The sequence below is a fragment of the Chironomus tepperi genome, unplaced genomic scaffold, assembly GCF_022539635.2.
Source record: "Chironomus tepperi strain 1889 unplaced genomic scaffold, CSIRO-AGI_Ctep_v1 contig_367, whole genome shotgun sequence".
NCBI classification, from domain to species: Eukaryota; Metazoa; Arthropoda; class Insecta; order Diptera; family Chironomidae; genus Chironomus; species Chironomus tepperi.
Window position 1 is genome coordinate 453,260 of NW_027226489.1, and position 15,426 is coordinate 468,685.

At 31.1% G+C, this 15,426-nt stretch overlaps 1 protein-coding gene across 3 annotated transcripts in view; it reads left to right on the plus strand.

Annotated features, from left to right (window-relative positions):
• The window catches only part of LOC139095611 (zwei Ig domain protein zig-8-like), a 74,102-nt gene extending 58,924 nt beyond the window's left edge, over positions 1-15,178 (plus strand). For 2 of the 3 annotated variants that reach the window (XM_070646998.1, XM_070646999.1), the window contains exons 6-10: positions 2,322-2,395; positions 3,117-3,170; positions 3,958-4,063; positions 4,447-4,509; positions 8,323-15,178. In XM_070646998.1, coding sequence (XP_070503099.1) covers positions 2,322-2,395; positions 3,117-3,170; positions 3,958-4,063; positions 4,447-4,509; positions 8,323-8,480 — 455 coding nt within the window. In that variant the 3' untranslated portion in view covers positions 8,481-15,178. The remainder of the gene's footprint in view (positions 1-2,321; positions 2,396-3,116; positions 3,171-3,957; positions 4,064-4,446; positions 4,510-8,322) is intronic. The other variant, XM_070647000.1, reaches the window with a different exon arrangement.
• The last annotated feature ends 248 nt before the right edge of the window (positions 15,179-15,426 follow it).

A 15,426-nucleotide genomic window follows, 5' to 3' on the forward strand; every position in this document is an offset into this window, starting at 1 on the left:
TCGGAATCTTGCTGGATCTAAGTTCAAAGTGGTCCTAGACCCACAACATAGATATGGACTCTTAATTATATGTCAAGTGATCTTATCTACTGAGATATAGGGCATACTAGAGGCCGTGACACAATGCTCCCTTAAACTTTCTTTCTCTATGCTTTCTCATTCCCAATTTCCGATTGGGGTTCCCGATGCCGAGATTGATACTGAGACTTTCCGGTTAGTTTCGGTCTTGGTCTCAGTCTCGAGAATTAGTCGAGAAAAAGTATTAGGGACACCTTTTTTCATATTGCAGAACTCTAATCGTTTTATTCGACCAAAACACACAATCCAACAAAAAATCATACAATAAATCTGTATCTAAAGAAAAATCTGCAGCACCAATTTCAAAATTACCAGCTCAAATTTCATGTTAAATATTTCAAAAAAAACCTTTACCTTTGTCAACTCACTTATTCAAAAAAGCATTTCACATTTTTACGAAGGATTAAGAATTCAATGTCCTTCATCAAAAACAATTTTATGCATTTTTATCCAACCCAAAAATGTCATCAGCATTACATAAACATCACAGAAAATGTAAACAAATGGATGAGAAAAATTGCGAACATAAAATGACGAGCAAGGTCGTCGTCTAATGCATCTTTTCGGTCTTTATTTAGATTTGTTTGTAGAACTTGAGATGAGCAGCAGAGAGATGTAATTAAAAAGTTGCTTATTTTTATGGCAAAAGTTTTCTTTTTTGCTGTTATTTTGATGATGAAATGATATTTATTACATAATCTATGAAACGTTGCCAAATGACATTTGTATGGATTTTCCATTTATTACAATAAAATAATTTTTATAAGAAAATCGGAAGTTTTGTTTTGCCATAAAAGTCTAAAAAGTACTTCTTGTATTTTTATTCTACATTTGAATTGAAATTTTATGCTTGAACTATGCCTATTCAGCAGTTATTGGCATTATTTATCAATTTTATCAATGCATCTCAATTGATATATTTGTTGTCAATATTATAGATTTGAGTTTGAACCAAGATTCAACTCCGATCAGCACAATGAAGTCCCTTAACAAAATCTAAGTGACAGCGTTAAAAGCAAAAACATGGAAGTGCCTTGGCAGCTGAAATCGGTGAATTTTTATGACAAAAAATGAAATTTACTACATTTTGCTGTTCAGGAACATTTTAAGAGCTATTTCTCCTAAAAGTTAAATATTAATAAAAGTAATTTGCAAAGACTTTTCATGAAAAAATCTCAAAATTCACCCTTAAATTTGGCGATCCATCCAAAATACTTCAAAAAACTACTTAAATTTGCACCTCAAATTTGGCGATCCATTCAAAAAGCTTCCAAACCCCACTCCCCTTTTCTTCAAATACTCCCCTGCTTCATAATGCAAAAATTACGCTGCATTAGAGTTAATCTTTGAAATTCTTTTAATAAGTTCCATTTTCTTATGCTCTTAACTCTTCCATATTAAAATAACAAGCGACATTAAAACAAAAACACAACAAAATGATCCCAAGACGTAACCAAAACGGCATCTCAAGGATGCCCTCTAGAAATCATCAACAATTTCACAAGAAAGGCAAAAAGAAAATTTTGTGCTAATTCAGTTGCTCAAATGATGTTATAAAAGTACTTAAGACGGAACAGAAACAAAAGGACGATGATTTAGATAATGATATCAAATAATGAAAATGACGATAAAATAACCCCAATTTCCACAAGAAATTCTCTTATAAAGCTTCAATTACCATTGGCACTTGAGACGCAAAATAGAATGAAAAAGTTAATTTTAACAGGAAATCGTAAATATTTCAGTCTGGAGTGGCTCCTCATTCTTTTTATTGTGCTTTATATATTTTTAAAAAAATAAGTTTTTAAAAAGTCATGGGAAATAAACTTAAATCAATAAATCTTTCCATTCTTCCCGAAAACTATTTTTCTGCTTGCCAAAACTTGAAGTACATTTTATTCAGGTTGAAAATGGATAAATAAAGCGAAACATTTTTTAATATAAATTTTTCAAAATTATATAATTTTTAAAAGGATTTTAAATGATGTAAGAATTCAGGCTTACGATATGCTGCATGGAATTAGCTTTGTCAATCAAATTTACTTCCAAAATGAATGAAAAAATTCATTAAAAATTAAAAAAAAAAAGATCAAACAAAATGAAAAATTAAAAAAGAATCAAAATTTCCTTTCATCTGCACAAAATGCTTCATATGGTTTTACCACAGCTAATTACATCACATTTTACATTAAAAGGTTTAATTTATACTTCATTCAACAATTTTTTTCCCCATTTTCTTACAGAACCAGTAACAGAAATTATTGGAGGAGCTGATCTGTTTATTAACAAAGGATCAACAATAAATCTGACTTGTATCGTAAGTTATAACTAATAATTTCTATTGATTAAGTCCATAGCTCGAAGTTGACTCGAATATAATATGAAGTCGAGTATACTTAGAGTTAAGCAAATATTAGAATATATTCGAACATCAAGAAAAAAATATTTGAATATATTCGAATACAGCTTTGCCCAATGTCTACTTAGACTTGAGTTAATATTTCAATACAAAATTTGAGCGGAATTCAAGCTCTCATTAAAACAATTATAATCTGGTATTAGCAAGCACAAATTGGTTAATCGATCAAAAATCTGTACCATTGGTGATGCGGTACTGGAATACCACTTTGCAATACCAGGTATACCATTGTAGGGTACAATGTTCAAACCAGTGTTGTTCCTATGCCGTGTCATACCGCTTCGAACAGCCACCGGAAGGAATAATCGACCCATGATCCCAAGTTGTCGTGATTCTGACTTGGTGCTAGGTTTGCTTTTTAGGCTGTATTACAATATTTCTTAAATTTGATATGGCTTTGAATGCCAATGACACGACATACTAATATCGGATTTTGGATCGATTAACTGGCTTGTGCTACTTGAAAACTCTTCTTATAAATTCAAAAAACTTCTAATTATTCTTTTAACTGATTGAATATTTGTAAATTTTATACAGCCTTACATTTCAAATATAAGAATTTTTAATAGATTTAGGGAAAGAGTTCAAATTTACTTATCTAATTTCCTATCAATTCCAGGTTGCCTACGCCCCAGAACCGCCCCCGTCAATGACATGGAGTCACAATAGAGAAGTAAGTAAAATTTTACAAATTTAATTTTTCAAAAAAGTTTTAAAAAAGAATTTTTTTGAAAACTCTTCAAATTATAGAAATAAATAAAATTGATCGTTGGAATCGGAAAATTTCAAAAAAACTATTTTCCAACATTTTACCACACCAAAACATGAATTTTCCCTCACATAAATAGTTTGAGTATGAACGCCAAAACCCTTGCGTGATGTTCTAACTTTTTGAGTGTTTTATTGCGTGTTGATGCAGAAATTACTTCAATTAAGCTACAATAGTTCAGGAAGGACTTTAGAAAATTTCGACAAAGTTTGAAAGGAATGATAATTGCTTTATTCCTGATTGTTATATTTTAAGTACAGTTCTTTCATTGTATGCTGAATGGAAGTATGCTAATATTTGACATTACCCCATAAAATTCAATCTTAAAGTCATTTCACAGTTCAGCATGCTTCAAAAAATGTCATCATTTGAGCTGCACTTCCAAAAAGATCCAACTAAACTCAAACTTGATTCTCTCATTACTAACAGCATAACTCAATTTACACTGATATTAGATTAGTTAAATAATGAAGGATATCAACTGCTTCATTAAATGAAAATTTTCATTTTCTTCTTTTTTTCCATCCAAATGTCCATAAAACTCTTCGTTCATAAATTTTCAGCTCTTTTTTTTTGTGCCATGTCACAATTAAATCTTCTCGAAAAGAGAACTGCAAAATTCAATTTAATCTACAATTATTTTTAATTTCTCTTTTATCTCATTACGTTCCTTTATTCTTCCTTTTTCTAGACAATTAATTTTGATTCACCACGTGGTGGCATATCACTGGTAACAGAGAAAGGCGTTCTCACGACTAGTCGACTTCTAGTACAAAAGGCTATTCCAAGTGATTCGGGTATGTGTGTCTCTATTCATTGCATTTTATATCATATCATCAGCTTCACGCTCATAATTTATATCCTTTAATTATACAATACCGAAAATGAATGGAAGAAGAGGCAAAAAAGGGAAAAGAAAATTTTTATTACCATACTCTCCTTTCTTTAGCCTCATAATTTTCACATAAAAAAATTTATTAAGCACAATGTGAATTGTAATAAGCGTGTTAGCAATATCATTATAATTTATGAAGTACCTTGAAAAAATTAAAAAATTGAAATAATAAAAAAAATTTCTTTTATTTCTGTTGTTCTGTTGCCAACTTTAATCATTCGATAAACGGAAATGTGCACATGCTACCATCTTGATTGTTGATGATGATAATGACAACGACATTAGGCTTGTATCAATGCCTACCCAGTAATGCCAATCCAGCGTCCATTAGAGTTCATATATTAAATGGTAAGAGCGATGTACCAAAAATTATTTATCATGATAATGTTGTTGGATGTGTGAGTATGCATGTGTATATGTGTGTGTAATGGATGATAATGTTGTGGGTTTTGGAAAGGTTCTCAAGGGATGGGAAGCTGGGTGAATTTTAAGAATGATGACAAATCTTGGAATAATCATAAATAATTTATATTTTTGGCAACTTATGAGTCGCGGCACACGATTGTTTCGCCAAAATGTATGGAAATGCAATGAACAGTTTAGGTCGAGGCTTATTACCCTGATATACTGCGAAAAATATACGATTGCTCACCACTGGCCTAGACTTGCGATTGGAAGCCTTGGAATTGTTTATCCCTAACACACTATGGGCCCAAAATGGCAAAGGTTGTCAAAAATTCAGGTTATGTGTGGATGTTGTAGTGCCTGAGAAGTAGTGTACGGGAAAAAAAGAAATTTTGTCCAAAACTGTTGTGTGCCTGACTTATGGTCAAAAAACGATTTTTGGTACCTGCCATTATAAAAATTGTTGGCGTGCTTCAATGCATGGACCAATTTTTTTCAAACTTTTTTTATTTATTAGATATACATAGAACCTACAAAATAGCAACCCATTTGCATAATTTAGGTTCCACTGTATATCCAAAAAAGTCAAAAATATGTCAAAAAATGCGATTTTTTTTACATTTCATGCTCTCATTTAGCTATAATGCACTATGGGATAAAAAATATATATGCATTTGATAGAACCTATTTATACCTAAAAATCATACATAGATTGTAATTTAATTGGATGCACTACAAAAGCATAAAATAACTTTAAAGCCAAAAAATTTCGGTTTTTTGTGATTTTTTGACCTTTAACCCCATTTTTCCTTATAAATTAAGTTCGTGCTGTTTCAGGTGAACATTGATTATTATAGGACTAGTATTGTACTATTATTATGTGAAAAAAAATTTCAATATGGGACCCCCCTAGCTCATTTTTGGGGGTCCAAAGGTATACCCCCCCTCAAAAATGGGGGTCTCTCAAAACTCAATGTTACTTTTCTTAACCGAATGTTTAACAAATAATTTAAAAACACTTTTAAACTACATTTAAACGAATTTTAAGAAGTTTCAAACTGTTCTAAACAATCAAAACTACTCATGTTAGCCAGTTCATAGATTTGTAAGTTTTTGAGTTTTAGACATATTTTCACGAGGTTTTTTGGACTCAAATGGCAATACATATATAAATTGTTTATTTTTTCATAAAGTACTAACAATATCCTATCCAACAATATATAATAAGTCATACATAAGGTCAATTCAGTCAAAAATTTTGAAAAATGTTCAAAATTTTATGTTTTTTGAAAATTCATCCTTCACATTTATGCTTATAAATGCTGTTAATCTTAAGTATATGAATCGAATTTGGTATTTTTGTAGACATTAGAGTAGTATTAAGGTAATAAAAAGGAAATCAAAGTCCAAAAATAGCTTAATGTAAAAAAGGACAAAGTCCAATTTACCATATTTTGACTTCCTTTACTCAGTGCAGGGAGCATCCAAATTTTATTTTTTGAAATATTTACTATAGATATATACTAGAACTAATAAAATATGGACACAAAAATCCTTTTTTGTTGCTAATTGTAAAAATCGAATAAACAAATTTATTCAAAAAATTGCTATTTTTAAGGTTTTTCAATGGACAAATTTGTTCGAATTAATCTCGGAAAATAATTTTTTTGTTTATTTTTTATTAGTTCTAGTATATATCTATAGTAAATATTTCAAAAAATAAAATTTATATGCTCCCTGCACTGAGTAAAGGAAGTCAAAATATGGTAAATTGGACTTTGTCCTTTTTTACATTAAGCTATTTTTGGACTTTGATTTCCTTTTTATTACCTTAATACTACTCTAATGTCTACAAAAATACCAAATTCAATTCATATACTTAAGATTAACAGCATTTATAAGCATAAATGTGAAGGATGAATTTTCAAAAAACATAAAATTTTGAACATTTTTCAAAATTTTTGACTGAATTGACCTTATGTATGACTTATTATATATTGTTGGATAGGATATTGTTAGTACTTTATGAAAAAATAAACAATTTATATATGTATTGCCATTTGAGTCCAAAAACCTCGTGAAAATATGTCTAAAACTCAAAAGCTTACAAATCTATGAACTGGCTAACATGAGTAGTTTCGATTGTTTAGAACAGTTTGAAACTACTTAAAATTTGTTTAAATGTAGTTTAAAAGTGTTTTTAAATTATTTGTTAAACATTCGGTTAAGAAAAGTAACATTGAGTTTTGAGAGACCCCCATTTTTGAGGGGGGGTATACCTTTGGACCCCCCAAAAATGAGCTAGGGGGGTCCCATATTGAAATTTTTTTTCACATAATTATAGTACAATATTAGTCCTTTAATAATCAATGTTCACCTGAAACAGCACGAACTTAATTTATAAGGAAAAATGGGGTTAAAGGTCAAAAAATCACAAAAAACCGAAATTTTTTGGCTTTAAAGTTATTTTATGCTTTTGTAGTGCATCCAATTAAATTACAATCTATGTATGATTTTTAGGTATAAATAGGTTCTATCAAATGCATATATATTTTTTATCCCATAGTGCATTATAGCTAAATGAGAGCATGAAATGTAAAAAAAATCGCATTTTTTGACATATTTTTGACTTTTTGGATATACAGTGGAACCTAAATTATGCAAATGGGTTGCTATTTTGTAGGTTCTATGTATATCTAATAAATAAAAAAAGTTTGAAAAAAATTGGTCCATGCATTGAAGCACGCCAACAATTTTTATAATGGCAGGTACCAAAAATCGTTTTTTGGCCATAAGTCAGGCACACAACAGTTTTGGACAAAATTTCTTTTTTTCCCGTACACTACTTCTCAGGCACTACAACATCCACACATAACCTGAATTTTTGACAACCTTTGCCATTTTGGGCCCATAGTGTAACAGAAAATGAGCATACTCATTAAATAAGCGTTCTCATGGGCATACTCAATCCATATAAATGAACATGTTCAATTTTGTGAGCATACTCATGAGCATGCTCCTTATCAGTTCGAATATGTCTCAATATGTCACTTAGGATAGAAGTTTTAAGTCATTTTTATAGTTCAACCACCCCAATACATGTATAGGACATCATAAAAACGCCCATATTCGGAAGTTTCTCTATCTCAACTACTTCCACTCCTTTGCATGTATGTTAGTATATACTTCCATATACTTCCTTGTTCCATACATGAAAATAAAATATTATAAATTTAACAATCTCCAAGATAATGTACGAGAAGTCATTCATCCAAAAAAATGGATTGGGTGGATATTAGTGCTAAATTTACTCTTCCTTATCTTCTTATCATTATTCTTATTCTTCTTTTCCCCATTTTATTTATAAATGAATTGAAGCAAAAGAAGATTGAAAGAATGGGACGAGAATGGACATTAATGTTTTCGCATATCTCATCTTAGTCATCGGCAATGAAAAAAGTTTTTCTTATATCCTAAAAGGGAGGATTTTTAAGTTAAATTGAAGGATTTTGAGTCAGTCGTGATGTATGTGCCAAGTAATTTCGGAAGTAAATCACTTTAAGCTTGAAGTTAAACATGTAAGATTGCAGAAAAAAATGCGTTCATGACACAAAACTTCCTTTCCAACATCCAATAAAGGGCGCCCTAAAAATGAGATTGTAAATGACTGAATTGAGCATTAATGGATGAATGATATTTATCACATAATGAATCTTTGACTTTTATTACTAGTGAACAACTCTCGTTTTGTTTCAGGAGAACATCCCGCTGCAATGCATCATGGCATAGCATCAACATTATCATTAGGCTATAATCGATTGTTGCTTTTATCAATAACATTATTATGTTACATTTATCGTCGCAGCATACGATGGCGACATGAACATTATATAATGTTAAATAGTTGTATTTAGCTAATTAATTATTCAGAACGATAAAAAAAAAGAAAAGAAATTATATAAAAAAGATAATATTTTCTAATTGTGACAAGACAACAGACATAAATTCAGCAACAATAATAAATGATTGAATTAATGATAATGACAATGTGTTGATGAGTGATATTGATGATACATTTTGCATGTTGGTCACTTAATTTTAAACATTAAAGGGGGATTGTATGGAAATGATGTCCATAAATAGCTATTGATTTCAAAAATTTGGATTTTATTCATAAATTCCATCAGTATATCAACACTTCCCCCTCCATTCTCATTGAATCTAATTAGTGTCGAGCTTTATTGAGTGTTTCATCATCGCCGATATCTGTAGCCGTGATGAATATTTGAATAAATCAGTTGTCATCGCAATGATGGACATAATAAAATGTGTTTGTCATCTGCTAACCTAATTTTCATATTTATGAGGGTATTTTTTTAATGCTGTCATTAAAATGGATGTAAATGGGCTTCAATTGTCAAAATTATTGCCACAAAAATTTAACGAACTGCAAAATTCAGCATAAATACATATACCTAAAATCAAATTAATTTTAACATTTCAAAATTAAACAATTTGAACAATTTAGACCATATGAAATATATATTGCTGATATTTTTTTCCGAGCAACACACATGAAGAAGGGTCCACCATAGAGCTTTTCCTCTGTTTGGCATCCATATGAGTTTAACGGAGCCTTTAAAGCTCTTTAAAGAAGCCCTCTTCACATGTGTCGTTCGGGATATCCATCCAACTCCAACCATTGTCAAACATCATCAATTCGATAAAATTTAATTTTTGTATAAAGATCGAAAGACTTTTTCCAAATTAAATTCGAAAAAACTAATCAAATTCTGCACAATGTGTACATAAAAATGAAAAAGATTCAACAACACTTAGTAAGTAACAAAAATTTAGGATAGAATATGACTTTTTTAAAAAATAAAACAATAGAAATTAATTTAATGAATGAAAAATATTGTAGCTGAATGTAGACTAAAGATTAAATAAAGTGATTCTGAAACAGTTAAAGTAATAAGTTGGATTTTTCTGCTGTTGGAGATCTTATTGTCATCTTAAGAATCATTTGTGTCAATTTTTTGAGAAAATCTGATTTTGTGCTGTAATTGTTTCAGACAAAATGACGAGAAATTAAGTAATAAAAATTTCATAATCAGTTATGGTCGATGATAAAGATTTGGAGAAGTTAAAATTGACAAAATTCATTCACAAATGTCGTCGATTTAGAATAAAAAATTCAAATCTGCTTAAAACTTTAAATCCAAAACCATTTCTCGAAAGTGTCAGTTTTTGAACCCCATACCAGCTTGACATCTTAAGTGAATGACCCAAAACTGGTTAAAAACAATTAAAACTTTTCTACCTATTTTACGTAAATTCTCAAAAAACATCTGCAATCTTCAGTTGCATCTACAACAAAAAAAAAATCAATAAAACACAAAAACCTGAGAAGAAAATGGAAATAAAAAAATATAAAAAGTTACGTAAAAAAAATTAAGAGAAATAAGAACCTTGAAAGAAATCAGGTCAAAAAGTTCATATTACCGCTAATTGATGCAGTATACAGTTGTTGATTTAAATTGCTGTACAATTGATACTATGGTAATTCAATTGAAGGTTTCAACATGATAGCTGAATTTGATCCTGCTTTGATTTCAAATCAAAATCAATTCAATTTAGAGTGGAATGACTTGAAATAAATTTAATGGAAATATTGTGACATGACATTGATCCTAACTTTATATCAAAGCTTGATACCCGAAAAAATATTCGTCCCATAATCCCATGTCTCATATCCCTTCAAAATTCCCATTCAATTTTCACTTTTAATTCCCACAAGTCATAAAAATCTTTAAAATTCAGCTACCACGTTAGTAAAGGAATGACTGACAAATTGAATTAAAGAGACATAAACCGACAAAGACAACAACAACATTAATAATATCATGGCTTATGCCACTTATCAACACATAAGAACAGAGTACGAGAGATATAGAGGGATTGTAATGATTTTTGTGTCAGGCAGGCACTGAGAGAAATTTTTCATAATTTTGAACTTTAATCTGATGAATTGACATTCAAGTCCATACCATCTTCAGCATTCTAATCAAAATATTCCTCACAGTGTACAAGTCGTCTAAAATTGCTGACGTTGTTAAACTTTATCAAGATTTAGAGCACTTAAGAAAAACCTCATATGCGACTAATGAAAGCAGTTATATCAACACGCAAAAAAACAGAAGTTGTATACAGCATCAGTGAATGATGAGAATGTAAGTCACAGCGAGGAACAGTTAACAAGAAGAATCACATTTTTAGGTAAGAAGTAAGAAGTAATCTTAGTTTTAAGAGGTTTGACACTTTTTTTGGGGGGTTATAATTTATGTATGGATTTTTGGGTAACAAATTAGAATCAATATCATGAAGAATGTTCAGAATTAAACTACAGCAAGCCTTGAGTGTCCCCACCTAGTCCACAATACTAAGCAGTACAGCAAATAAATTCATTTTCACTCTACATTAATTTTTGGTATGAAAAACTTTCGAAAAAAACCGCGCAATTTTGTAAATGAATTGAAATGCGGAATAAAGTACATCACCAGAGGCTTCCAACCAAATTCTTCTTCCGTGTTATTATTTTAACTTCCTCAATTTTTGTTGTCAGCAAATTTTTTTGAATCGTACAAGTTTCCACACTCTCGTCTGTATCCGCATTTAAAACGCGAGAAAATGTTCAAGAAGAAGGCAAAGCGAGAGAAAGAGGAAGAATGAAAAAAAAATTGATCCCTGACATAAAACGAACTGAATGAAAGCGAGGGAAAAAAAAGCCACACGAAATGTAAATTGGTGGAAAATATCTCAAAAGCATAATAAAAACAATTTAGTTAAATTACATATCAGATTCTATGTATAAAACGAAGAACGACAATTTTTTTTTAAAAAGTTCCAACATTCTGTGTTTTACGTATATACCGATATACTTACTTCATATTTGAACAGAAATAAAATGAGTTGGGATAGTCATTGATTGAGGAAATCTTGTGACGCATTTGTGATTTTTGGGGGAATATTCGCAATTTTTGGAATGAGATTTCTGTAATGGCAATTCAACGGTATATCATTGGGAGTGCAGTAGTAAGGGGGATACAGAAGATGACCTAACAGACAAATAGCATGCTCTCGAGAGCTAACTCACTTTAAATATACTAGGGTTCGCCCAGATGTGCAGTTTTCTGCATCTATGTGCATCTAATTTTGGCAAACCCTAAAATATACTAGATGAGCGTTGCTCTCACCTTCCTTTGCTTCTGAGAGCACGCTATATGCAAACTAGGAGATGTATAATTTATACATGGCACTTTGCCTACTCCTGGTTAGAGAGAACTCCCAATTGGAGTTGAGCAACCCAAGATAGCTCAGTAGTAAGAAACATGCGACTGTGGATTCGTAGAATGTAGGTCCAAGTCCCACTCGGATTCGTTATTAACATATTGTTCCCTGAGGATGCCATTGAGGATATCACTCATAATATCTAATGGATTCAAACTTGCAAACAGACTCTAAAGCTTAACTTTTAAAATGAGAAGCTAAAACAACAAACTAAACAAAGGTGAATGACTTGATTAGGTCAAAGAACTCTTTGCACAAGTTGTCTAAATAGCAGAATGTCCTTAAAGACTTAAAATAAAATTCCTACCTTAAATTCAAAAACACAATCTACCAAAAAGAAACCCTCTCAAAAGTTCCTAAACCACATAAAATCAAAACCACAAAATGATCAACAAAAATTCTAACTTTGCCAAAAAATCAAGCTAAAAAAATTATGAAACATCATAAGCAGCGACAAAAAAAAAAAGCTAAACGGAGAGACTTATTCACTATGTTTGTGGCAAATGACAACGACGACAGAAAAGTTTTTCTTTTCCCTACTAGATCGTATACAGGAGCAAAAAAAAGAAGAAGAAGAAAGTACAGAAAATTACAGCATCGCGAAACGCGAAATGGGAAGTATTTATCTATCTCAATATACTTATGAACATGTAGTACTGAAGCTTATGTAAGACACTTGAGGGTTGTGATGATGGCAGGGGGAAAAAACGAAAAATTTTATAACAGCGTGCTAATAGAATGGAAGTATGACATTAAATACACCTTTAGTGTCTAAAATACTTTCTTCATCGTTTTCAATTTTTAAAATAAAAAAAGGCACGTGAACATCGAGATTTTCATGCAAAAATCAAACATCATTTCCATTCTCATTTCAATTCCCGCAGATTTTTTTTCAATTTTCGTTCCGACTGCAAAAAAAAGTTTTAATCAACGATTTTTGGTACTAAGTCACACACACACCCGAAATACATATTTCTCTGTTGACATTAAACTTTGTGTTGTCATTAACTTAAAAGCGAGTAAAACCGCAGCTTGATGTATATACACACAAAAAAAATTTTTAATCTCTTTGTGTCAGCAGATAAAGTGAAAGACGCTTGTTGTTTAAATTGACCGCACTGAATTTTTTTTGTACATAGACATTGAAATCCCGGGAGGAATTTACGAGGCTGTTGATAATCCTCAAGGAATTTTTTTTTGGACTAATGAAATTAAAATTGCAAAGAGGAATGCGGAAGAAAAATAATAGGAATCAAAATACTCAAGAGGATCTAAATTTGGAGCGTGTTTTGGGATTTGAAGTGTGTACAAATAAATGGGAAATTTGCTTATTGGGTCAATTTGTATTCCTTTAGTCAAACATCTTAGGGGTCGTATTATAATGATGGCGATTGATGATTCTGGAAGGGAATCGGATGGGATGGGGCTTTTTCCCCTTAATAGGCAAAAAGCATGCTCTCTAGAGTAGAGGAAACTGAGATTAACGCTCACTAGCATGCTCATCTAGTATATTAGAGATTAGGAAGCTCTCGAGAGCATGTATTTGTCCTGGTAGGGTCCAGAGGGTCTCGATCCTGATCCTGGACATTATGAAGTCTAATCTTCTTCTGACTATGCACCTTCTTCTTCTCAATTGTCGCCAAAATTGCTCAAAGTCTCATTTTTTTATAAAGTGCCATGCAGCAGATACCCATCATAGCACCATTAATGTACAACCCCAATAAGTCTTTCCAAATTTACCCTAATTATTTTCAAAACTCAAAACAAATTTTCAATCCCAAAAAATCGATAATTTTAATAACACTAAACTTATTTACTGATCAATTTCCTTTATGTCTTCCTCATCCTTAAAATTTTAAAAATTTTCTCTCACATCTGAAGTACCTAATAATGAGCTTTAAGAAAAGAGGATTAAATTTTTTTTTTCCTTATTTTCAATGAAACTCTTTAAAAAGTTGTTGAAAAATATTAAAAAGTACTTTATGATGTTGTGCTTAAGTCACCTTAGAACTGAATGAGGAAGTATCGTCTTAAATGAATGATGAAAATTGATATGAACAGAATAAAATGATATCAGATTATATTTTCACTTTATAGCCTCTCTCTCACGCTTTAGTGCTCAAGATATTGTTTATTGAGGAGACTTGAATGAAAATTTATCAAGATTTCATGACAAATTTTAGATAGAAAGCCTGACTATTCAAATGGGGTGTTGTTGAACTAAATTGCAAGCTAATCACAATCCTGGCTTAGCATCAGATTAACCTCATTCTACCTTCACACAGGTCTTACTCATGAACGTGATCTCGATAGGATATGACAATGAAAATCGAATGTTTGAAAAACATACCCGATTGGCATAAGTTGATTTTTTGCCACCACAGCGACGAGATAGTAGTATCCTTAAACATAAGTGACCCTAAAAGGCAAAGTCACCACTTTTAGGCACCGTACCCGAATAGCACAAGGTGGCAAAAAAGACGAAATCCGTCTTTAGGTAGACGTCATGGCGCCGCTACGTCAAATGCACGTCGCGCCGCACTTTTTTCGACGTAGCGTCGACGTGACGGCAACGCTGTGCTATTCGGGGTAATGGCATTGCTGTACTATTAAACCATCCTATTTGCCTGTTAAAGTGAGTCACTAGGTGAAAACATCCAAATTTTGCATCAACCTCGTCGTTGTGGTGACAACATTTCAATATCCCGAGTAGAATAGGATGCGGTTAGTCGATTATAAATATGTATAGTAATGAACTTAATATTTCATAGCAAATTCCACAATAGTCAAGCTAAAATCGCGGTAGATTTAAATTTGACTCAGAGTATGCCTATCTCAAAAACGACCGTTAAATTTTTTCAAAAAAAATTTTTTGTCGTTAAAATTTAAATTTTTTTTGACCGTTACTTTTATTTTAAAATAAGTTGAGTTCAAAATGTTCAAATTTTTCGATAATCTAAAGTCGAAAAACTCGAATTTGAGACGGCCACACTCTGATTCGACTAATCGCAGCCTATTCCACTCAGTTATATGCCGATCGGGACAGAATCTAATTAAATCGACATAAATGACATTGAGATGTATTAACAATAAAAAAAGGAAACCATTGTAAATAATATAAAAAGAAAGAAAATTAAGTATAAAAATTTGTATATTTCAAGAAAGAAGATGAAAGCATAATTTTAAATAATAAAGATACACAAAAATGGAACAAACAAAGAAAATGAGGATGATGTAATTATATGAAGGAGACAAAACAGAAAATGAGAAAATGTTGAAAAGTAAATTTTGAAAAATAAAGAAAATTCTTTAACAAAAAAATTTAAGTCTTATTTTTACTTTGGGGGAGGTTTGGAAGTTACGTAACGCTTGAGGGTACTTGCCCCAATTTCATTACAGAGTACAAATTTAGATTAATGATTTTTCATCAATGTTTGGCTAAGACAGTTCAAAAATCCAATTTTTAACGTTACGCAACTTCCAAGCCTTCCCTTCCTGTGCAAACTTTCT